This window comes from Ammospiza caudacuta, chromosome 5, assembly GCF_027887145.1.
Source record: "Ammospiza caudacuta isolate bAmmCau1 chromosome 5, bAmmCau1.pri, whole genome shotgun sequence".
In the NCBI taxonomy this organism is placed as follows: Eukaryota; Metazoa; Chordata; class Aves; order Passeriformes; family Passerellidae; genus Ammospiza; species Ammospiza caudacuta.
Window position 1 is genome coordinate 33,590,227 of NC_080597.1, and position 23,120 is coordinate 33,613,346.

Sequence of the window (23,120 nt, forward strand, 5' to 3'; positions counted from 1 at the left end):
CATCTGCTTGCCTCTTGACAATATATTCTGTATCTGTCATCCAGTTTTATAAATGCCCAATGAATTTTAAATTAAACTACATTTGGGAAATCAATTTCAGTCTGTCTCAATAAATCACAACATTCTAGCTGTAATGTCTGGATGGTAGAAATTACTTGAGTCTAAGTAATGTCCCTAAGGCTCAGAAATTCTCTGATCAGCCTTGAATGTTTTTAAGGTGGATGCTACTTAGAAGAATAAACACATGACTCAGAGAAAGGTTAAAGGAAGGTGAAAAATTTTAAGCGGGATGTCACTAAAGGCACCCAGGAAGCAGAGCAGATATGCTAAGAGCAGCACACAGCAATTCAGTGATTTATTTGTTATGCCAAAGCCAAATCCCAGCTCCAAATCAGTGTTTTGCAATGGATTAGCCAATGTGGCAGGAGCGAAGATTGAAGTCTGCCTTAAACATAAGGATATGAAACGTGCTTAGTGAATATCAGCTGAAATGTTGTCCATTAACACAGGGAAGCCACACATGAACATGAAAAAAAACCAACCAACTTTATTCTGTGTTAAATCAGATATTTGCAGAAACAGCAGAGACATGGCAAATCTGTGTTATCAGTGGAACAAGCTTTGGATGTATAAACACTATTTGATGAAAGAGAAAGGGGCCTTAGAGAGATGATAGGACTACAAAATTTAAAATTGCCTTAAATAAAAAAGATTTATTGAGAATCATAATCACTTTGGGAATAGTTGTTTAAAGTGGCCATTTAGGATATAAAGGGAGCTGGTGACAAGGCCTCAGGCTGTGTCTGAGTGAGCTGGGAGTGGGGCTAAGTATGTGCATAGCTGAGACCCACCATTTCTCATTTGCATTGTTGGCCTCAGCCTTCCTGTGAGCAGCGCAGATCAAAGTCTCCTCAGGATGCTTGGGAAAAGCAGGATTTGGGATTCTTTCTCAGTGCCCTGCATGGTAATACCCTGAGCCTCACCTATACCTCATTCACCCAGAAAACGTGGACAAGACCTCCAAGGTGTGTGGAGGCATCAGGACCTTGGACTGCCCCTCTAGAGGCTCCCGGAGCTGAGGAGCCCTGGTGAGAGCAGCCTGCAAAGGCAGCTGAAGAGGTCGCAGTAGGGATGGCCAGTCTGGTCTGGGCAGCAGATCCAACATCCACTTAACCAATGCACAGGCGTGCACACACAGCCGGATTGAGATCCTGACAGTGAGTCAGCAAGAAAAAGCATGGAAGGGTTAGTTTGCCAACCATGACTCAAGAAGAAACTGCTGGTGTTAAAGATGAAGACAGGAACTCGACAAAATAGTTATTTGAAAATGGTTAAAGTTGTCTTAAAACACGTAATAGGGATATGCAAATGTGTGGAATTACTAAGCAGGAACAATTCCAATAAATATTTTGGTTAGGCAACAGTATTTCTCACTTTAAAGTTAGAAGTTTGAAACAGATTTGAAGCCTGGTGGCTTTATCTGTATACATTTTTTATGACCTTCTGAAAGCACCATGATAAAGTGACCCTGCAGACAAATGGCCACATCCTGCTAATACCATCTCAGCAGCCTCATCAGAAACAGAAAGAATGGGAATGCACTACTGGAGCAGAATTGAGGCAACCAGGGCCTATAGATTTAAACATTTAAACTGAAACACATTTTCTCTGATGACACAACTAGAAACACAGAAACAGATGTGTGAGATTTTGATGCTGTCATGAAAACATCCTAATGCATAACGGATCCAAACTACGTCTGGCAATGGCCAGAAGCACCTCACTGACTTTCTGAGCAGGTTCACATAAACCACAAGCAGCGTGCTTCAGCATGGATGCAGAAAATGATGCTGCCCAGTCAAGGGTGTTTTTCACCAGATTCCTCTTGCCCCAAACACAGCCTGCCCGAGCAGGCAGAGCAGAAGGCATGCACAAGTGTAAATCAGTTCAGCGCCGGCAGAACTGGAAAGCAGCTAAAAACAGTTGGCTACACTTCAGAAACTTTAGTTCTAAAAGTATCAGTGTAAAGAAGAGTCAAATTTATAAACCAGGACATCTGCAGGACGTGAGTACACAAGTCTTTGCCAATTTAAGTTCCTGTAATGAAACCCGAGACTGAAAAAGTACTCAATACATGGGTAACAAAGGCCTGATAAGAGACTGTGGTTTTTTATCACGTGAGCTGCCTCGCAGAAGTTTCCACAAACAACACGCACAGAGATATGATATGAAGGAGTTTTACGGGCTGAGATCTCCGGCACGGTGTGTGGCTGTCACGTCCAGGCAGTGCCCGGGCCAGAGATGGCTCCTGGTGGCACCTGCGAGCCGGGAGCCAGCGGGCGAGGCCTGGAGCGCAGGGCAGTGCTCAGCCCACGGAGCTCCCGCTGTGCTGGGCTCGGACAAAGATGAAGCCACCACCGATGACAAATCACGGGAGAAAATGTAGGAAGCAAATCTGGACACCCACTTCTGGGGAGCCTAAGAGTCCGCTTCTTCCCGGCTGGGTACGGACCCACCTCGGGGCAAACAGGTGCTCCGCGGGCACGGCCCGGAGCAGCGGCAGCTCCTCGGCACTCCAGGAACTGACCAACGGCGTTTCCCACCGGGCTTCCCGCGGCCGGCTCCGCGGGACCGGCCCGCTCGGCCCGGCGGGCGGGGGAGGCCGGGGGAGGTGGGAGGAGACATGGGAAGGACTTCGGTTGCCACTACAAATCTGGTGACAGAAGCGCCACCGGCACATGGCGATGGGCAGGTGGGTGCGGGGCGGCGGCAGGGCCCGGGGCAGCCGCAGGGGTGCGGGTGGTGGGCGAGTGCGGGGACGTTCGCGGAGCTCCCCCGCACCGCCGCTCGTTTCCCCGCGGGCCCCGCCGCGCTCCCCGGCCGGGCGGGGGCGTGGGGCGGGCGGGGGCGGCCCCGCGCGGCACTGACGTCGTGGAGGGGCCGCTCCGAGGCGGCGGCGGCGGCTCGGGGCGCCCAAGATGGCGGCGAGTGAAAGGTGCGTGCGGGACCGGCGGGCGGGAGCGGCAGCGGCGCGGCGGCGCTGCCAGCCTGCCCGGGGCCGGCCTGCGGGGAGCAGGTGCCCGGCGGAGGGGAGCGCGGGGCGGGAGACACCTCCCCGCCTTTTCCTCGGGGAGGGGCGGTAGCGGCGGCGCGCTGTTTGCGGAGGAACACCTGAGGAGGAGGTGCTCGTTATCGCGGGGGCGAGCTGGGCACGGGGAGCGGGACCCTGGGACCGCCACCCCCGCCGGGCAGCAGGGGTGCTGCCGCCTGCCCGCCGCGCTCGGTGTGTGGCGGGGAACCCCTGCATGGGGCCCGCTATCGTGCGCGTCCCTGAGGGGCCGGGAGGACGTCGAGGTGAGGGAGAGCGCGGGAGGAGCGGAGGGCGGCGGTGAGCAGGGCCCGCTGCTCGGGGCTCCTGCCTGTGGTGGCCGAGGCGAAGTCGCGCATGTCGCGGAGCGCCGGGCGAGCGCCGGACCTTCTGCGGGACCGGCCCCGAGCCCGGGCCAGCCTTGCCGGGGTGTCTGTACTTGCAGGGCTGTCAGAGCTGGAGCTGTCAGAGCTGTCAGAGATGCTCGTTTTTCTAAACGACCTCAACTGTCAAATGTAACTTCGGATCAGTAAGAAGTTCCTGTGTGTTTTAATCAGTGTTTTTGGTGCCTGTGTGAAAGTGCTTCAATCTGTGTTGCTTGTTTATCGTCGAGTCTGCACTGCAGGAAACGCGCGGTTATTTGCAGCAGTAGACATCCAATGTAAAGCTGTGCCGCTGTCTCTGGTGTCCTGGGCTAAATGGCCACTTCTCGGCAGCACACTGCATGTACAATCTTTAGCTGGTAAAAAAAAGAAAAGAAAAAAAAATAGAGAAAAAGAAGTTAAATGGCACGGCTCCAAGGAAGGGAGACTGGGGGGTTTCTTGTCAAAGGCTGTTCTGTTAGAAATCGGAAATAATTCACAAAATTTCTTTTTGAAGTGCCGCTTTGATTTCAAGTCTAAATTGTTACGCCTGCAGGACTGTACTGCAGCTGGAAGTTACGCACATTAGTGTTTCGTTGAGTTGTTTTCTTAAAGAAAACTCGTTTAAAAAAGCAGTAAAGCAGTACATCTGCCTTCTAGTTACTGAATTTTTTATCTAAAACTTTTGAGTTGTTTAAGTACCCACGATTCCTGCGTTTTCAGATATTCTGCAGGTACTCTGAACGTGATGAGAATCACTTGGTAAACAGTCATCTGATTTAAAAGCCAGAATGTAAATGGGGCACAAGAGCACACACGCGTGTGTGTATACAATTGTAAAACTCTGTACTGCATTTCTAGTCTAGTGTTGGAGACTTCTCATTTATGTGTCAGGCAATTAATTACACAAGTAGTGACTAATGGTAAAATTCAGCCTTTTGTTTATAGTTAGATTTATAAATTTAGCTGTGAAAATCACCCTTAAATTGTTAAAATCTTGATTTTTTTTTTAATGGAGAAGAAATGGAAGAAAACCATCATTTTTCATGACTTCTAAGTTGGTTTTGGCATCAAGTGCTTTTTCAGCTCATTAATTACCAAAAAATGTACATTTTGCCAGCCTTTCTTGAGTGGAACAAAAGGAATTAATGTGTCAGTAAGGCTGAAATATGGTACAATAAAAAAATCCTTTTCTATATATCTTTGTTTCTAGCTTGTGAAACTTTGGTGCAAGAAAAAATTTCTGTGTATATCTCTGTTTCCAGACAACTTAGTGCTTTCAATAGTACTATTCTATATGCTAGTAGTTGTTATTTTGCTTACTGCTTCAGCTCAGGTCTGTGGTAAGAACTCAGAGGGGGGCTTGATCTCTGAAGTGCTGGTCAACTAATTCAAAGTTTCTTTGTGTGTGTGCACAGAACTGAACCTCAGGAGAGAAGAATGCAGAAACTAGGGCTGAATAACTTCCTTTAGGGAGTTTTAACATCGGAGCATTAGATTGTACTATTTTATTCCAGCTGCAGTTTTCAGGTGTGGGAATGAGTGTGCTGTATTTTTCCTGTTTCTTCCATCATTGTCACTTCACCCCTGTTTTTTACCCTGAGATCTTTTGCCAAGTTTTGGTTCTAAGGTACAGTTTTTAAATGTTGTGGGTTGATGCAGTCTCAGTACTTCAAACATTCATTATGTCAGTGTGCTGCTTGACATTCATCTGAATTTTTCTTGTCTCTTGTCACTTTTGTACTCAAGCTTTTTTGCAGTGTTTTCAGATATTGCTGCCCTTTTGACCAAACTGCATTTTGATTTCCTCCCTTTTTTTCAAAGAAAGACTTCTCCCATGCTAAGATGTTTCCTCCCCCTCCCCCTTCCATGCTGTGTCTTTTCTCCACACATCGACGTAGGTGGGAAAATGTCATGCTGGCTTGCTTGCTGGTGGGGGAGCTGGGGTTTAGGTTTTTCCCTTCGAGGTGCTGATCTTGCTCTTTCGTAGAATTGTGCTGCTTTTGCGTGAGGAGCTTGAATGTGCAGTCCTGATTTACAGAGTGGCTGTCTAGAAATCAGTGGACTGGTTTTGTCCTCAGTCCAATATCTGCTTACACTGAGGCATGTAAGCAGTTTTAGCCTTGAGAATGTTTTTAAAAGTGTGAAAAAAATAATCTGCTCATATAGTATTAAAAAGAAGGAAAAATAAGGCATGGGGTTTACACAGTGACTTAAACAAACCCAGAAAGAGTTGACCCCTGAGATTGCTGAGACTGACAGCATTGCTGTGTGTGACAGCCCTGTGGGAAGGCAGGGTTTAGTGTTCTTTTCTGGTCTGCTGGAAAGGACTGTTGCTAATATGTTATGCAGTAGAATCTGTATATGTTAGTCCAAAACCAGAAAGAGAAGTCTTGTCCCTTAAAATTCTCTGTACCATATTTAATTATTGCAGCACACTTTACATACGTATTACTATCCTGAATTTTACCAGTGTTACAAAAGTTCCCCTTTGCTGTGGAAAAGAGGTTGTCAGACTAGAAGACATGAGATAATGCTGATGATCTTATTTATAAAGACAATATAAAAAGCAAACTTCCTGTGCACAATTATTTGTAAAAGAATCTAATTAGCAGCCTGCAGATAAGATTGCCTTTTAGAAGGAATGAATGTTATGGGTGCAGCAAGATGAAAGAGTTAAGCAAGCCCTTACTTTTGTGATCTGCTGACCATAGCACACAGGAGATCTCGACCTCCCCATGTATGCTGCGGCTGGTGCTTGATCTGGGAGCTGCTGGATGGCTCCCCAGAGGTTGTGGTGCAGTCGGTATGGACTGGAAACAGCTCGTAGCCAGAATGTGAGAGAGATTAATAGTAGAGATTAAAAGTACAGGTTTTTTAGTTTCTCTACAGCTGGTTCAAGCTTTTCTTCATTACAGAATAAATTCTATACAGCACATGCAATGCTGGGTGCTGATTATGTGCTTAGAGACTTATTACAACTCTTATGTTGGTATCTGTATTGTAACATTTTAAAAGGCACTAGCCATGGGCCAATTAACCAAACAAAGCCATTTTTGGTTGAACCTTTTAATGACAGTTTTTATCAAAGTGCCAGATGAAAATTAGAGCTTCTCTTCTAGCCATCTGCAACCTTTTACTTGTTTCCCTTCCTTAGTGGTGTCATGTCATTGTACATTAGGATTACATTAGGATTTCCTCTAGCTAATGCTTATTTTACACTAAAGATCTGTTCTATATTGAGAAACCTGTTCAGTTTTTCAAAACTGTAGAAATTGATAAATATTAGCATATTTAAGGCTAATAGCAGGAATATAGGTTTTTGGTTCTATCCAGAGTTATGTTAATCACTCAGTGTTTTTGTAGTATGGTTTATTCACCTGTAAAGCATAGAATCCAGGACCTTTATATTGTAAGCTGGGTCCAGAGCAAGTATTTGTAATGGCAAACTCCTCTCACTTGGTATAGACTGAATATTTGACAAAACCTTGAACTCGTCAGGTGAATTAATTGTTTCATCTGGCAAGCACTGTACATAATGGTGCTGGTGCTGGGTGCTTTTTGGCCCTTCTGGTCAGTGTTGTATATGGTGGGCACAAATGCCCCAGATCAAATGTAATCATTTCCTGAGGCATCATAGTGCTGTTACCATTTTTCTCTAGATGTTCAAGATAGTCAAAATGGTAAAAACAAGAATGAATCACTGTCTCTTTAATTTTCTCAGAGACCGTCTGTTTTGGGTAAATGCACCTTACAGGAAGAAGCAAAACCAGCAGTTTTGAACAAATAAATGCAACCGTACAAACTTAAAAAAAAATATAAGCCAGTGCTAGCCAGATTTTTAAATGAACTTTTGAAGAGCTGAATTAGAAAGTTTTTATAAAGTTTGTGGCAACTGATGTAGATACCTCCTGGTACTTCTGTCTTAAGAAACCAAGTTCTGCTTTGCTAAGTTACTCTTTCAGAGGTGTTAGGATGATGTGTTAAAATGTAGATATTTAAGATACTTTATTATAGAAATAGTATAATGGGCACAGAGGAGCAGTGAGTTAATTAAAGGTATGGATTAATTTAGGGTTTGAGTTGTATAAAGCCTCATTTGTCTGAACTGTTGGCACTGTGTAAACATAATAAATTTAAGTGAACTTTGCACTTCTGCACCTGTATGCTTAGGGGTGGAATTAATAGGAGAATTTTGGAATCTCAGAATGGTTTGAGTTGCAAGGGACCATAAGGATCCTGTAGTCCTATCCCCTGCTATGCAGAGGGACACCTCCTATTAGATCCAGTTGTTTGAAGTCCCATCCCACCTGGCTCTGAACAGTTCTAGGGATGGGAGCATCCACAGCTGCTCTGAACAGCCTTTCCTACTCCTAAGTGGGTACTCTGTAACAGCATCTTTTAACAAAATCAGTGCCGCTTAATAAAAAATCCAAACCAGGCCTAAAGTGTAGCTAGTATGCTTCAGTCCTGAGCCACAAAGCCCTGGCAATATAAACAGTGGTATGCAGGCAGTTTAGTGTGAACCTGGAGCTGCTGTTGAAGGTGTTGAGTATGTGTGTGGCTCCACGTGACTGATTTCTGTCACGTGTTGGATGATGATAGTCATCTCCCATCTTAATATGAATTTGGTACATTGACTCCTGTAAAAGGGATACGGTTGGGTATTTATGAACTATAACTTTTTTTTTTTAGTTGCAGGTTGAAATATCATGGGCAGAAAATAGTTTGGATGATGTGTTTCGGCAGCATATTTCTGCAATTTCAGTTTTAACGATGGATAAGTGTAAGCACGTGGGACGTCTGCGCCTGGCCCAGGATCACTCCATCCTCAATCCTCAGAAATGGCATTGCATGGACTGCAACACCACGGAGTCGGTGTGGGCGTGCCTCAGCTGCTCGCACGTGGCGTGTGGCAGGTACATCGAGGAGCATGCACTAAAGCACTTTCAGGAGAGCAGCCACCCCGTGGCGTTGGAGGTGAACGAGCTGTACGTGTTCTGCTATCTGTGCGACGATTACGTGCTCAATGACAACGCCACCGGAGACTTAAAGCTCTTGCGGAGTACGTTGAGCGCGATCAAGAGTCAGAACTATGAGTGCACTACTCGAAGTGGGAGGACTTTGCGTTCCATGGGGACCGGCGATGATTCCTACCTTGCGCACGGCGGGGCCCAAGCCGCGCTTCGCAACGAAGACAGGATGTTCACGGCTCTCTGGCATCGGCGGCGTGCCGTCCTCGGCAAAGTGTTCAGATCGTGGCTTGAGTTGACACCTACTGGGAAAAGGATTTTGGAAGAGGAAAGACGTCAAGAAGAAGCAGAGCTAAAAAAGGACGAAGCTAGGAAGAGGAGACAAGAACGAAAGCGTGAGTTGAAAGCAGAGATGGAAAAGATGCCTCCAAGAAAGAGCAGTCGTTTACAAAATCAGATAAGAATGTCCTCAAAACCAGAACCCTGTCCTCAAAGAACATCACAGAACATGGAGTTTTTGGCAGAGTTGAAAGAAACATATACCTCAGAAGAACTGAGATTGAAAAAAATAAGTGACTCTCCAATTAAACGAAGGCCTACGGTGACTCCTGGAGTAACAGGACTGAGAAACCTGGGAAACACATGCTATATGAATTCTGTCCTGCAGGTATTAAGTCACTTACTTATTTTTCGAGAATGCTTTTTAAAGCTTGATCTCAACCAAACTCAGGAACTGCTGGCAACAGCAACCAATGGTAAAACAAGATCTTCATCCAAACACCTGTCAATAGCTGCCTCGACATTACACGTGAATGAAAACCAAGAGAAAGCAAAGGGATCATATTCTATGAGGCGGCCTAGTTTATCCTCTGGATTAAGTGGAGGAGCATCAAAAAGTATGGAACTTATTCAGCCCAGGGAGCCCAGTTCAAAACATATTTCTCTCTGTCATGAGTTGCATACTCTATTCCAGGTTATGTGGTCTGGCAAATGGGCACTGGTGTCTCCTTTTGCCATGCTTCATTCCGTGTGGAGACTAATTCCAGCCTTCAGAGGGTATGCCCAACAAGATGCTCAGGAATTTCTCTGTGAACTTTTGGATAAAGTACAGCAGGAACTGGAGACTACAGGGACCAGATACCCAGCTCTCATCCCTGCTTCTCAAAGAAAACTTATAAAGCAGGTTTTGAATGTGGTTAACAACATTTTTCATGGACAGTTGTTAAGTCAGGTATGTTTTATGATTACTTTTTAAAAGGAGTTTGACTAGAGTAAATCCAGAACTATAAATCATTAGTCAGGTATGGACATACTTCAAAGGTTTATACATTTATAACTGTTGAGAGGACAGTTTCAGAAGAAATATTACACAGTTTATATAGAAGCTGCCTTGTAGCCCTCCCACTACCAAAAACTAGGCCATTCAACCCCAATACACCTGTTAATCATAAAAGTCTTACATTTGTTATTTTAAAACACACCTTTCCGCCTACTGAGAAATACTTGTATTTGCTGTTAAGCACCAACTCATTTGAAGGAATGAAGAATTTACAATTTCAAGTATCTGGCTTATCACTATAGTGCTACTAGATAAAAGGTGTTAAGGAAGGTTAATCTAGTGATAGTAGGAACTGATTAGGTAATGGATGTCAAACAGGATATTATTTCACTAAATAGCTTGAATTTGAGCTTGATTACCAATGAGTAATTGTATGTCATGATTTTATGTACAGAAATACTAATACTTCTTTTCTATTGCAACACAAAGATGCAGAAGGCTCTGTCAACACAGGAACCAAATTTGTGGGGTGGAGGCAATGGTGGTTCTCCTTTCTGCATGACTTCTTTTTTTTTTTTCCTACTTCTCAGCTCCTTGTTAAGTATTTCAGTGTGTTCACTGCTATTATGCATATCCCAACAGTGTGTATAAGTGTCTGATTTCTGACTGAACAAACAAATGCTTGTTTCTGTTAACTTAATCTAAAAACTAACCACATTGCAGCAGGAACACAAGTTGGGAAGCTCCTGGAATGGATCTGTAGTATACATGAACATGTTAACTGAGGGAGGGAGTGTGGAAGCATTTGATGAATATTGTGTGTAAAGAAAAGGCTTAACACAAAAATGTCTGTTCCTGGTATTCTGACTAGTTGATTGATGGTTTAATGTTTTAATATGTAAAACTAGAAATCCAAGTGTTTTTTGACTTGGGTAGAATTGTTTACTGCTACGATCCCTGTAAACTTCATAGGAAGGTGACAGGGTTGTCTGCAGCATATGTCAACCCTCAGTCATTTTAGATTTTGTGAAGCTACTGGAAACTGTTAGATCTATCAGTAAAACTGGATCATCAGCCACCTTCTGCCTGGCCCAGAGTACAGCACTGCTGTGGCAAACTTCCTTTCCTTGGGCACTAGATATCTTGTATCAGTGTTGCACAACTGGAAGTGTTTAGTACATTATGTCATTAAAGAGTTTTTTGTTGGAAAATTCCATTCCTCTCCAAAATAGCAATTTTGACAGCAAAATAAGGTTATTTTTTTAGGAACAGTGACAAGGTTTGCTTGTGTTGTAAACTTCCTTACAGGATTCATCGCTTTAGTAAGAATTTCCAAGGTTCTAAAGGCACAGAATCATTTCAGTAATAACTACTTTCACATATTTTTAGCTTTATATGGAGAGGTTTGTGACTAGAAACCCTCCCACCTTCCTGAGACCAGGAGAGGAGTAGTGAGAATTCTCTAATGGGTAAACTAAAACAAAACCAATACAAAACAAAGAAAAAATCCTCACTTCCGCAAGCCAGAAAGGGAATTAGGCAGTTTTGAGGTATCCTCTGACTTCTGTGACTACATACAGCTCTTACTGCAGCTGCTCCATGTCTGTGTGCAGAATACAGCCTTGATCAACTCAAGAATGCCTCACTGAAGTGAGAGGAGCAAGAAAGAGAGAGTATTGAGGCTGTTATTTAGTAATTTCTCCCTGGCTCATTAGGCAGTTCCCACAGACTGTTCAACACTTTACCCCTCCCAGTGTTCCCTTTGTCTTTAGCTACTCCTCGTTTTTTTTTTTAGTTTTGTCTTCACCTGTGGTTTTGAACATGATAAATATTATAAGGAAAAGGTAAGCCCTGAAGATCTAAATTCCTTCCTTGTAAAATATATTCAGGTCATCTTAATGATTTAGTCCCTAGTGTTTGCACATGGAAAGATGAACTCTAAAAACTATTAGGCAATTATTTTCCTTTCCTCAGTAAGATTCCTACATCATGATTTCACTAGGCGTTTGTCAGAACTGCTTTAATGAAGTTAACAGAAAAGGCAAGAAAACACCCATGCAGGGCTGGAAAAAACCCCCAAACTTCTTGCTGTGTCATTGCATCTTGGACAGGGTTAGCTCTTAAAAACAAGAGTGTATGTTTAGCCCTTACAGGCTTAACTTTATCTACGTACAAGATAAAGTAAAACTGTGATAAACGTAGTAATAAAAATAAATATAGTAATACTGTGACAGTATTACAGTTTCTCCCTAGAAGATAATTGGAGCTGTTCCAAGCTGCCCTTATTAAAAATAAGACAGGATTTTATTCTAGTGTGTTAAATTACATCTTACTTGATTGAGAAAGGGGAATTGGGGAGCATGTTTCTGTGTGCAGTTGCCTTCCATTTTAGAACCCCTGAAATGTTACCGTACTTATTCTTTGTACAGGGAATATAATTTCAAGATACTTGATTCTGTGAGCTGCTCAAGTGCCATTCCTGACCTTCAAACCTCAGGAATACTATGAGTTACTCTTGATAGAGAGCACAGAGGATCCCTTACAGTGCTGATAAGCTGTGTGTTTACTTAGGTATCACATTACTTTCACATGTGCAGCTCAACTTTTCCCCCCTTCTTCTAGTTCTAATTTAACTTGAAGGGAAGTGATAATCCTGAGCTTGCCATCAGTCTGTTGCTATTGAAGTGCTGCCTGGTTCAGCACTAACTGAATTTAGGATCTAAGATTAAGGAAGCAGAGAATTGAATGTGTGATAATCTTGTGCTTTTTGATAACTAGATAGATAGTTTCCTAGATAACTAGATCTTGTGCTTTTGATAACTAGAAAAAGTTTTGGGTGATGTCATATATGAAGTAGTTGTTTATGTTTTGCTATTTTCTCAGCTGATTTAAAATAAGTTTTCTTCATCTGCTGCTTGAAATGTTTTACTATTTTATGGAGTTCTAGACTAGGCAATGGGTAACTCCAGGAATAGTATGAGCAAATTGCCTCTGTTTTTTTTATTTTATATTTATTCTAATACCTGTTTTAGGATTTCAGCCTTTTACTTTGCAGTACTGTGAAACTGCAATAACTGGTATGTCTAAGAGAAGTAAAGATCTGCATTGTAGGTGCCAAACCCTTCCCCTCTGCTCTGTCTTCACGTGCTAGTCTTCCTGCAGTGATTGGAGAAAGTGGCTCAGACCTCTCAAACCCATTGGGATTCTGAGGAGATCCCAATATGTCTGTTAAAACCCTAGTTCTTTTCACTCCCTCGGTGCTTGTACCCTTGTGGAACGTACTTACTGTCTCCTGGCCTCAGTCCTTCAGTGGGAAAGGAGAACCTGCTGTGCTCTGAACTCATGTGGCAGTGGTAAACTGACCCACACTGGCTCACTGATCTCTAAAGTACACTTCAAGAGCTCAAGTATGTTAGCTGTTGTCTCAAGAGTTTTTTGGCTTGTGTTTTTTTTTAAATGGTACCAACTAAATAGCACAGTTTGTAACAATTTTTAAAGTATCTTTATCTCAACTTTGTCCATATTAAGCAAGGAAGGGGACAGGTACGTTTCTAAAAATCCAGAAATTGAAGTAACAGATTTTATTGTGTGCCACATGTACTCAGAAATCATATGAGTAGAAATTCTTGGACAAGGATGAAATCCACCTTGAACTTCCTTCTCTGGGCTGAGCAGTCCCAGCTCTCTGAGTGTTTCCTTATATGTCAGATATGTCCAAGGCCTTTCATCATCTTCCTGGCCCTTTGGTGGACTCAGTCCAGCATATCCATGTCTCCCTTTCTTCTGAGCACTGGGCCCAGCAGCTGTGTGGGAGCTGAGGAGAGGGCAGGGATCACCTGCCTGGACCTGCAGAATGCAGCTCCAGAGGCTGTTGGCCTCCTTTGCCATAAGGGCACATCTCTGGCTCCTGGACAGCTTGTCCCCCAGATCCTCTCTTCCTGCCTGTCACAGACATGTTTTATGAAAAATCCTTTCCTTAGGATTTTTCCTCTTGAGAAGCTGAGAGGCCTCAGGAACAACATGTAAACAATGGTTATCTGCTGCTGTGGAACGCAACAGGTTCATCTGTGATTGGTCTCATGTGGTTGTTTCCAATTAATGGCCAATCACAGTCCAGCTGTCTGGACTGTCTTGGTCAGTCACAAGCCTTTGTTATCATTCTTTTTCTATTCTTAGCTAGCCTTCTGATGAAATCCTTTCTTCTATTCTTTTAGTATAGTTTTAATAGAATATAAAATAATAAATCAAGCCCTCTGAAACACGGAGTCAACATTCTCATATCTTCCCTCATCCTGGGACCCTGCAAACACCGCCACACCCACCCAGCCTGTACTGGTGCCTGGGTGATTCAGGACGGGGTGTTTCCTTTTGTAGAGCTGCATAAGGTCCTATTTCCCAGCCCTGTCCCATTCCCAGTGGGTGGCAGTGCCCCAGCCAGCCTTACCAGCCACTCCTCCTGCTTGGTGTCATCTGCAGACTTCTGAGTTCAGAAAAATTGCCTCCAGTATTTTTTATAGCAGTGCCTGGTAGGAACTAGCTTCTGGTATCTCTAGGCATGCTTAAAACTTCCTAAGCAGTTTGATGACTTCCTGATCATTTTTAAGATGGAATCTGAGCAAAATGCTTCTCCCTGCTCCTGCTCAGCACAGCAGAATAACAACGTGCAGTGGTCAGAGAAACGAATGTGCCAGGTCTCGAGGAGTGAAGTAGGTTCTGACCACTGTAATATGTAAACTATTCTTAAAGCATATTTCAGGACAGATTGTCTGAGAAAAGGGGAAATGTGATTTTTGAGTTGTTTGAAAGCCTTTGGGTAGTATGCTGTGAGTTGGAGTTTGGGGGGAATGCTGAGGGTGGTCCGTGTACTGCTGGCTATGAAGTCTCCCACTGAACAGACTCTTAGAAAGGCAGAACTTGAGGCAGGTAATGGGGACACTTTGCTCTTAAACCAGTTGATGTCATGTATACTGATTTCTATATTTTGGTGTTAGTCTTTGTGCTTTTATGTTTAGCCTGACCTACAAAATGATTGTCAAGTTGTTTTCCAACTAGATGAAAGTAACATTTTAAATTAATCTATAAGAGGCTGTTGAATCACAGACTGCAGTTACCTGTGGTTATGCTTTATGTTATTCTGCTAAATAGATAAAGATAATTTTGAGGATACCCTATGCTTATCACTACAAAGTTCAGTTGGTTTTTTTTATACTGACTGTCATATGAATTAGGCATTTTAGCTGTATTCCAGAGATCCCCTTCAACTTCAATTATTTTCCTGTGCAAAAATTGAGTTACTAATCATTATATACATGTCTCATCTAGTGAAAGCACAAAAATGGGACTGGCTATTTTACTCTTCTTAAAAACAAAGCAAAAAAAAGAGTTGGGGCAGAGGTGGGGAAGAGTTTTGTTTCTTCCATGCAAGTGCAGGGAACATAGGCAAAACAGTTGATGATGAAGTTGGCTTTTACTGCAGCAATATGTTAACTATTTTCTTTGGCTGCCTTTACACTGAATGCCATCCAGGGCAGTGGCTGTCTGTCACGTTATTGTGGCCACGGTGATGCTTGTCTGAGCAGTCTCCGTGCTTAGCTTGAATCAGGCAATTTGATCCAGCTCTTTTCAGTCTGGCCTTTGGCCCATGATTGAATACTAAGCTTTAACCAAACAATTGTGTTTAGTACCCGTGTTTCAAGGCATGAGAGGGTGGTCAGGGCAGAACATAAGCTAGAGATTTCAGACTAGTTAAAATCTGTAATTTACTTTGCTCTAGTGTGAACTTTTCATTTGCTTTGTTATAAATGACAGCATCAAAGCTTCTTGTAATAGCAATTCTGAATTACAAAGGGAATGTGGAATCAAACTCTGAATTTATAATCATAAAGACAGACATAGCTAACCAGATTGCTAGAGTAGACTCACTTCCCTATTACTACTGTTGTGCATACTTTTAGTATACAAAGTTACACTGGACAAATGCATGAAGTTTTTGCCCTTTGAGTTCATGTTTGGGGTTGGTTTTGTGTTTTATGAAATCTCAACCAGCTTTTGAACAGTTTTTACAATTTCTGCCCCTCTCATGGAGAAAGAAAATCTGGGTTTCACTGTGTGAATGATAATGAAGTTTGAGATAAAGGAGTCCCATTTAGGACAGAAAGAAGAGTGATGGGAATGTCACCAAGCCAATGCCAGTGGACAGGCCCGTGCAGATGAATTCCACAGAAGGCTGGGAATCCTCCTGCTTTTTGAGCAAGCCACTTGGTAAGCCCAGGGCTGGCTATGACAGACACTCCCACCTGCTGCAGCCGTGCCTGGCTGTGCTTTCCTTTCCCACCACACCGAGGAGCAGGGAGCGCACAGGGGCTGAGGGGTTGGCTGCCCTTGCCCGGCTGTGTCGGGTTACCGAGCTGTTGGCAGCTACAGGAATCCCAGAGTTTAACTCTGCTGCAGGGAGGACCGGCCTGCATTGGAAGAAATAAGTGCAGCTGTGTGTCAGTACAGGGGTTTGTCCCCACAATCAGCTTTGCTCACAGTTGCGTGACGAGATGAGAGCAGATTTATTGCATCTGTTTGTGTTCTTCAGGTTTTTTGACTGGGAAAAACTGGAAGCTGGGTCTATTATTCATGTCTTTTTCTCTGGGATAGTACTCATTAGCTAGTTGGGAAAGAAGATCTTAACCTAGATTATTAATGTAATACACTAAATTTAAAACCTCAAAATGTGTTAAAATTATCTGTGTTGGAGTCACATGTGTTCTACGTCCTGAGCTCCTTAATCTTAACTGTGCATTCATGCACAGCAAATTCTTACATAACTCATCAATTAAATAAATTTTTGGCCCAGCAAAATTACCCATTTGTACAGCAGAAATTTTATTGGTCATTCTGAGATTAAGTTGGAGTGTGATTGAACTGTGGCCAAACACACAATTTTGTCTCCCATGTCTAGATTTCAGCTCTGAATTACTAATAATTTGTGGCTTTGTAACGTGGCCAGATGTTAGCACTTGCAAAAGACACTCCTGACAGTGTAAATTAAAACAGAAGAATCTCCTCTTTTCTGCCATGTAAGTTTTCAAGTTTTGTTTTCTAAGAACCAAGGCAGTGACATTTTCATCTTAGAACTTCAAGCAGTTGACAGCTTTCCTAACTGCACTGCTGAATGTTCATGCTGGGACACAAACCCACATGTGCACTGAGTGGCTAATGCAGAGATGGGGAGTATGAGCTGTTGCACTACTGAGTGCAGTTACAAGAACACCTAGGAGGAAGATACCATGAGGTGACAGATAGGGACTTATATAAATCATCGTGAAATACCAAACAGGGTGAATAATTACCTACCAGCAAACCTTCAGAGGAAAACAAAGGAGCATCTGAACAAAAGCGAGTGTACTTTCACACTTGTGTAGGCTTACTAACCAAACTGAAGGGAACTACACCAAATTTGTGTGGAGCAGCAGCAGTTTAAAAGAGTCCCTGCGAAATAACAATCTTTGGATGTCACAGGAATTTTCATTCCTTTATTACTATGTGTTAGTTGTTCTGAACAGCTAGTGGTATTTTCCTAAGTAGGAACATGCAACACTTAATGTGTTGTCTTTCCAGCTTAGAAGAGTACTGCTTTTAACTTATTTTCCTAAGTATTGAATGTTATAATAAATTAATTGTCTCCTGCCTGTAGTATCTGCATTTTCCAGGTTGACTCACTTCACTTCTTTACATTTTATTTATGTTGTCTTACTGCTTGTCCTTTCCCTAGTGTGACGATGGATCCACTTACTGAAAGAAGAAATAAATTCTTTTTTCCTGTTAATTTTTCTTTGAAGAAGTGTGCTTCCTAATCCAGGCTTCCCTGGAAGACTTACAAAGTAAGAAGGATATGACTTTAAAATCCCCAGCTGTTCATTTTTTTTTCCTTTTGTGTGTGTGGTTTTGATTTATTTTGATTTATTTATAAATTAACCTATATTATAATTTCTGATGTAAATTTTCCTTTTTGAGAAAAGACTCCTGAGACTTCACCAGCTGCTTTCTTTTGGACAGTCCCAGACAGAACATTTTGACACTGTTTTTGTTTCTCAGTAAAACATAACACTTACTTGTTTGTGATAACGGTTTTGGACATGCTGCTTCAGAGAAAAGAAATGAGGTGTATCATCTCTGTTGTTAAATGACTTTGTCTTGTCTTTGGTTACCCTTGGTTATCTCTAGGAGAAAAATCTCTTTTTAGAGCTATGTAATGATATATGTTTAGCAAAGTACATTTTTGAGTGTAAGTAGCTGGTGAAATATCTTTTTTACAGGTTACATGCCTTGCCTGTGACAATAAATCAAACACCATAGAACCTTTCTGGGACCTGTCCCTGGAGTTTCCTGAGAGGTATCACTGCAATGGCAAGGAGATGTCGTCTCAGTATCCATGTCTGCTGACAGAAATGCTGGCCAAGTTTACAGAAACTGAAGCTTTGGAAGGAAAGATATATGCATGTGATCAGTGCAACAGTGAGTAAAGGCAGTATGTACTCATGCATACATTCTCTGTGTAAAATATAAACTGACAGTGCAAGTATGGGAGTCTTAAAAGTATGTTGCAAACAAAGACCTTCATCTTATGTCCTGCTGTGGTCACTTGAGAGCTGTTACTTGCCCCCTAGAAGATTAAATTGTTCAAAAGACGTTTTGAAGTGCGATGCTTCATTTAGATACAGTCTCATGACACACTAATGGGGTTTCTACTACTCCCAGCTGAAGAAGCCATCACCTTTTTAAATTAAGGTGACTAATGTAAGTGACCACAAGTGTTTTTTACTTGCATCGTAAAATAATCATTGCAAATCAGCTCTCAGAGCATATCCTTTTTAAGGAGGCATGTACCGTAAATATTTAGGTCCACACAAATTCTGTGGATAAATTTAGACTGAAATACAAGGCTGTTACCAAGATTTGTATTATGTAACTGTGTGTTTGACCTCAGCAAAACGAAGGAAGTTTTCTTCTAAACCAGTTATACTCACAGAAGCTCAGAAGCAGCTTATGGTGTGTCGACTACCTCAGGTTCTCAGATTACACCTTAAACGGTTTAGGTAAGTAGTACCACAACAAAAAGTGTTGCAAACTGGCAGATTCAGTCTTGCTCTACCATTGCTTAGGATCAATGTTTTTCAGCATCAGTTTCGTTTCCCTTTACTAGTATGGTGAGAAATAGTTGCTAGAAACTTCTTTTCCTTGTTCACTTGAAACATCAGTAAGATATGTTATTAATTTAAGCTTTAACTTTTAACTTTTTGGATTTCAGTACTTGCTCCTTTAGTACCAAAAATATTTTATCCTTGTTTTCAGTCAAAACCTACTAACCTTGCTCTGAACTCTGTTGGTAAAAATTAATCTTGTGGTAGAGTAGCATGCTCATAATCACTAATGCACAAACCTGGACTGTATTCAGTGGAAGTCTCAGATAACAATCCTAAATATATTTAGCCTCAGAGAAGGGAAGTGGACACTGCATCTCTGTGAACTCATAGCACAACATCAGTACCACCTGTCCCTTGTACAAAGGAAACTGAAAATGAAATAGAATAAATGAGAAATACCAACGAGGTATAACAGGTGGGAAATACTTCCTGCTCACCACTGCAGAGATCTTAAGATAGATGTTTCAGAAGATGAGAACAGTAGGTACCATAGACACATTTAAAAGACCTTGAAATAAAGAAGTGAAAGAGGAAGTTTAGAAAACCCTAGCATTTATTTTGTGCACCGAGTAATAGTGAAAATATTATGTTATGTTCAAACATAATTCAGAATGCTGTGCTCTTTCCTTAAAAAAAACCTTAAGTTTTCATTTGCTTTAACTTCCCAGGTGGTCAGGACGCAATCACCGTGAGAAGATTGGTGTACATGTTAGTTTTGAGCAAATGCTAAACATGGAGCCTTATTGCTGCAGGGAATCCCTCAAGTCTCTCCTGCCTGACTGCTTCATCTACGACTTGTCTGCTGTGGTAATGCACCACGGGAAAGGATTTGGCTCAGGGCACTACACTGCCTACTGCTACAATTCTGAAGGAGGTAGGAACCAGCTGGGACTGAGCAGGGAGGGAGAAAGGGGTGTTCCTAATTCTAAACTGATACAAAGAGAGTCTTTTCTCAAAAGCAAAAAAGAATCAATTGTAGCTGATCTGCCTGAAAGGAGAAGTGCAGCTCTGTAGAGCAACAGTTCAGTTTTTGTATTGCCTTGTTAAATGGGTTGTAGCTATAAACTCTCTTGTAGAGCTGAGGAAGCTGAGCTGGGCTTTTAAAACATTGAGGTAAATAAACCAGATCAACTGAAACAGTTTACTATTTGTACACAACTCATTAAATAGGACCAAACACTAATTAATTATTAAATATGATGCAATTACTTAAAATCAGTGTCCTGATGACTTTTTTTTTTCTGGTATATTTCCTTATTGCAGGATTTTGGGTACACTGCAATGATTCAAAACTCAACATGTGCACTATGGAAGAAGTATGCAAGGCTCAAGCCTACATTTTGTTTTACAGCCAACGACTTACTCAGGCAAATGGACATGGGAGAGTCCCTTGTCCTAGCACATCTGAAAGTCAGCAGCACACAGAATTAGCTGGCTCTTCCATGGACAACAGTAGCAGCTAATCCAAAGCCAGTTAACTGTGTGTATGGTAAAGGTTTAAATTGTCATAACTATGTATTTTTAAAAGGAAGTACAGTATTGTACTTTTCCAATGTATATATAGTTTTGTATTAGTTGAAGTACTCTTTACAATGGTTAGCAAAAGTTTTTATTGACAATAAGTAACTTTCAAAGTACCTAGAATTTCAATACAGCTATTTTTTTAAAGAAGAGATTGCTATGTGCATTTAACTTTTACCTCAGGCTATTTTTTAAAGCTGGTTTTGTATTTTGATAATATTTTTGAATTGGTTTAGAAAATTTACTTCAATGGGCAACTGATATTTGTCTGGTTAATTTTCTGTATATGCTTGTGTACATTTTATAGTATAGTTCTAATGATACCGTGATTCTTACTGTCTTGCAGGAATTGCTACTAGGTCTTAGAATATTGACATTCACCAGCAAGGAATGTTTAAAACATGTCAGATAGTAACTGAATGTTTTGTAGGCAACTTTCTGTGAAATTATTTTGCAAGCTTGAATGGCTATACTAAAGACACACTTGATAGAATTTCTTAAAATCTGAACTTGAGGAAATAGAGCATGAAGTTATTTTCATGTAAGTGTGTAAGAGGAGTGTTTAATAACACAAGAATGTATCTTTATCAAGACTTGCATGTTTCAGCCTTAACAAACCTGACAGCTTAAAACTCAAGTGCCAAATTCAAAGTAATTTAACAACCAGGGACTTTTTTATTCCAAAAATTTAAAAAGTTTTCTTAAACAAACAAGTAAAAAGCACAGTAACCCCCCCAACAATAAAACCACACTTACTCACCCCACTGTCACTGCTACAAGAACATTAGCATCCCTTTTCTTGAATTGAGCCAGCTTACTTCAAGCCTGCAGCAAGCATTGTCTGTCTCAGTCACCCCTGAGCAAACAGCTGATGAGAGGCAGCTGCAATGTTTGCATGAAAGCATTCTCAGTCTGGTTTCATTACCCACAACTGCTGTACCTTATACTACATGGTCCTACCACTAGCATTAACAGAACTGTGCAGTGAGGAGAATTTAACAAGCAGGAATTACCAGTCCTCCACATGCAGTAGTTAATGCCAATTAAATTTTAATTGTGAAGTTATTTTGTGTAAGTCCTATGCAAATTGTTACCTCATCTTCTGCAAAGTTTATACCTCAATAAAATGCCTTGATATGGACAGAAAAGCGGGTGTGTACTGGAATCAATTCCTACATTATCATTACATTTGTAAAAATAACGGTTAGATTTTGTCTAACAGGAGTTAAGGTGTTAACTGTACAACTGCTTTGGCCATCTGTCAGTGATTTAACAGCTGGGTTTGCTATAATTTCTGTTTCTGAAAGATGCCATATTATAGCAAGCACATAGCAGCCTCAGATCTCAAACTTCTTGGTCTTGTGCTCATCCTAATTAAGTATACAAAACAGTTCATGTGTTGGTTTGGGGAAATTTTTGGTTGATTGGGTTTTTTGTGGTTTTGTTATTGGTGGTTTTTTATTTGCTTTTTTCTTTTTTTAGCCAAAAGCCACATGCTGGAGTGATCTGACCTGTTATGGCTGTTCAGTCTTTCAAATACTTTCCTCTGCTGTCCTGGCTGGTGAGGAAATGCATGTAATTTAAACACCACTTTCTACTTACAGGTAGTTCAGAAAATTTGCTTTTCAGGCTTCTGATACTTTTTCTTCCTCCAAGCACATCTCTTAGGATATCCTTAGGGGTCTTCAGAGACTCAGACATTAAGAATCTGTCTTTGGACATGTAGAGAGCAACTTGGGTGTGAGAGTTAATTAGTCTCAATCATCACTATTAAGCACATTGAAGGAAGCTTACCCTGCCCTCTTTACTAGAAAGATTGCCTAGGCTCTGCTTCCAGCTATTCCTCTGCATTGCAGCAAAGATTGCTGAGTCTCCAGGCTTTCTCTGAAAGACATCTTTAGCTCTGCAAAAGCAACTCCAGCTTTCTTCCCAGTGCTCCTCTTGAATAGAACAAGAGAAGGGGAGGAGAAAGAGTCCTAGTCCTCCTAATCCAGGCAGTGGGGAGGGTAGAGATGATTAGTGAAGTCCACCACAAGGATGAGCTAATTCAGGTGCTCTTCTCTACAGCTTCTGCTTCAGTTCTTGATGTTTAACTAGTTCAGGTAGTAGCTGTGACCCTTTAACCAGATTAAAGCTTTTGGCCTCTCTTGCCATAAGGGCACATTGCTGGTTCATGGACAGCTTCTACCCCAGGTCCTTCTCGGGGCAGCTGCTTCCCACCCAGCCTGTGGTTCCTGCCCAGGAGCAGGAGTGGGGATTCCCGGTGTAGGATGCCATGAGGTTCCTCCTGCCTCATTCCCTGGGCCTGTCCTGCTGCCCTTGTGTGGCAGTGCCCCCAGCTGGCCTACCAGCCACTCCTCTGGCTTTGTGTCATCTGCAAACTCACTGAGATCTCAGGGATGCAGCACACAGGCCAAAGCAGCCTCACTTTAAACTGAAAACAGTAACAGTTCCCAGTCCCCGGTGGTAATGGATTTATGCATCCTGACAGCACACACCTTCACTCTTCTCTAGTGGTGAGAAGGCTTCTATAGAGCCCTCTCCCATTTAAGGGATTCCGAGATTTAGCCTTACTGAAAGAAAAAAATTTGTAGTTTCAGAAACTTCCAAAACAACAAGGTAAAAAATTTATTGTTCATCTGAACTGCTGACTAGCCTACACAGCTTTTGGGTTTTTTTCCTAGAGCCCTGTACCTTTGTAAA

At 42.0% G+C, this 23,120-nt stretch overlaps 1 protein-coding gene across 1 annotated transcript; it reads left to right on the top strand.

The window, feature by feature from the left end:
* The first annotated feature begins 3,447 nt into the window (after positions 1-3,447).
* USP44 (ubiquitin specific peptidase 44) lies at positions 3,448-21,553 on the top strand. Its single transcript, XM_058805110.1, has 6 exons — positions 3,448-3,630; positions 8,152-9,654; positions 18,009-18,207; positions 18,680-18,788; positions 19,565-19,770; positions 20,160-21,553. Exons 2-6 carry the CDS (start codon positions 8,227-8,229, stop codon positions 20,357-20,359), a joined length of 2,142 nt encoding a protein of 713 aa, XP_058661093.1. The 5' UTR covers positions 3,448-3,630; positions 8,152-8,226; the 3' UTR covers positions 20,360-21,553.
* The last annotated feature ends 1,567 nt before the right edge of the window (positions 21,554-23,120 follow it).

What these genes read in the sequence shown, in the direction of transcription:
- USP44 (XM_058805110.1), top strand. Translation starts at nt 8,227, where the DNA reads ATGGATAAGTGTAAGCACGTGGGACGTCTGCGCCTGGCCCAGGATCAC. An exon ending in TGCATGTGATCAGTGCAACA is followed by an intron (nt 18,208 to 18,679) that starts GTGAGTAAAGGC and finishes GTTTGACCTCAG; the next exon opens with CAAAACGAAGGAAGTTTTCT. An exon ending in TTACACCTTAAACGGTTTAG is followed by an intron (nt 18,789 to 19,564) that starts GTAAGTAGTACC and finishes TTAACTTCCCAG; the next exon opens with GTGGTCAGGACGCAATCACC.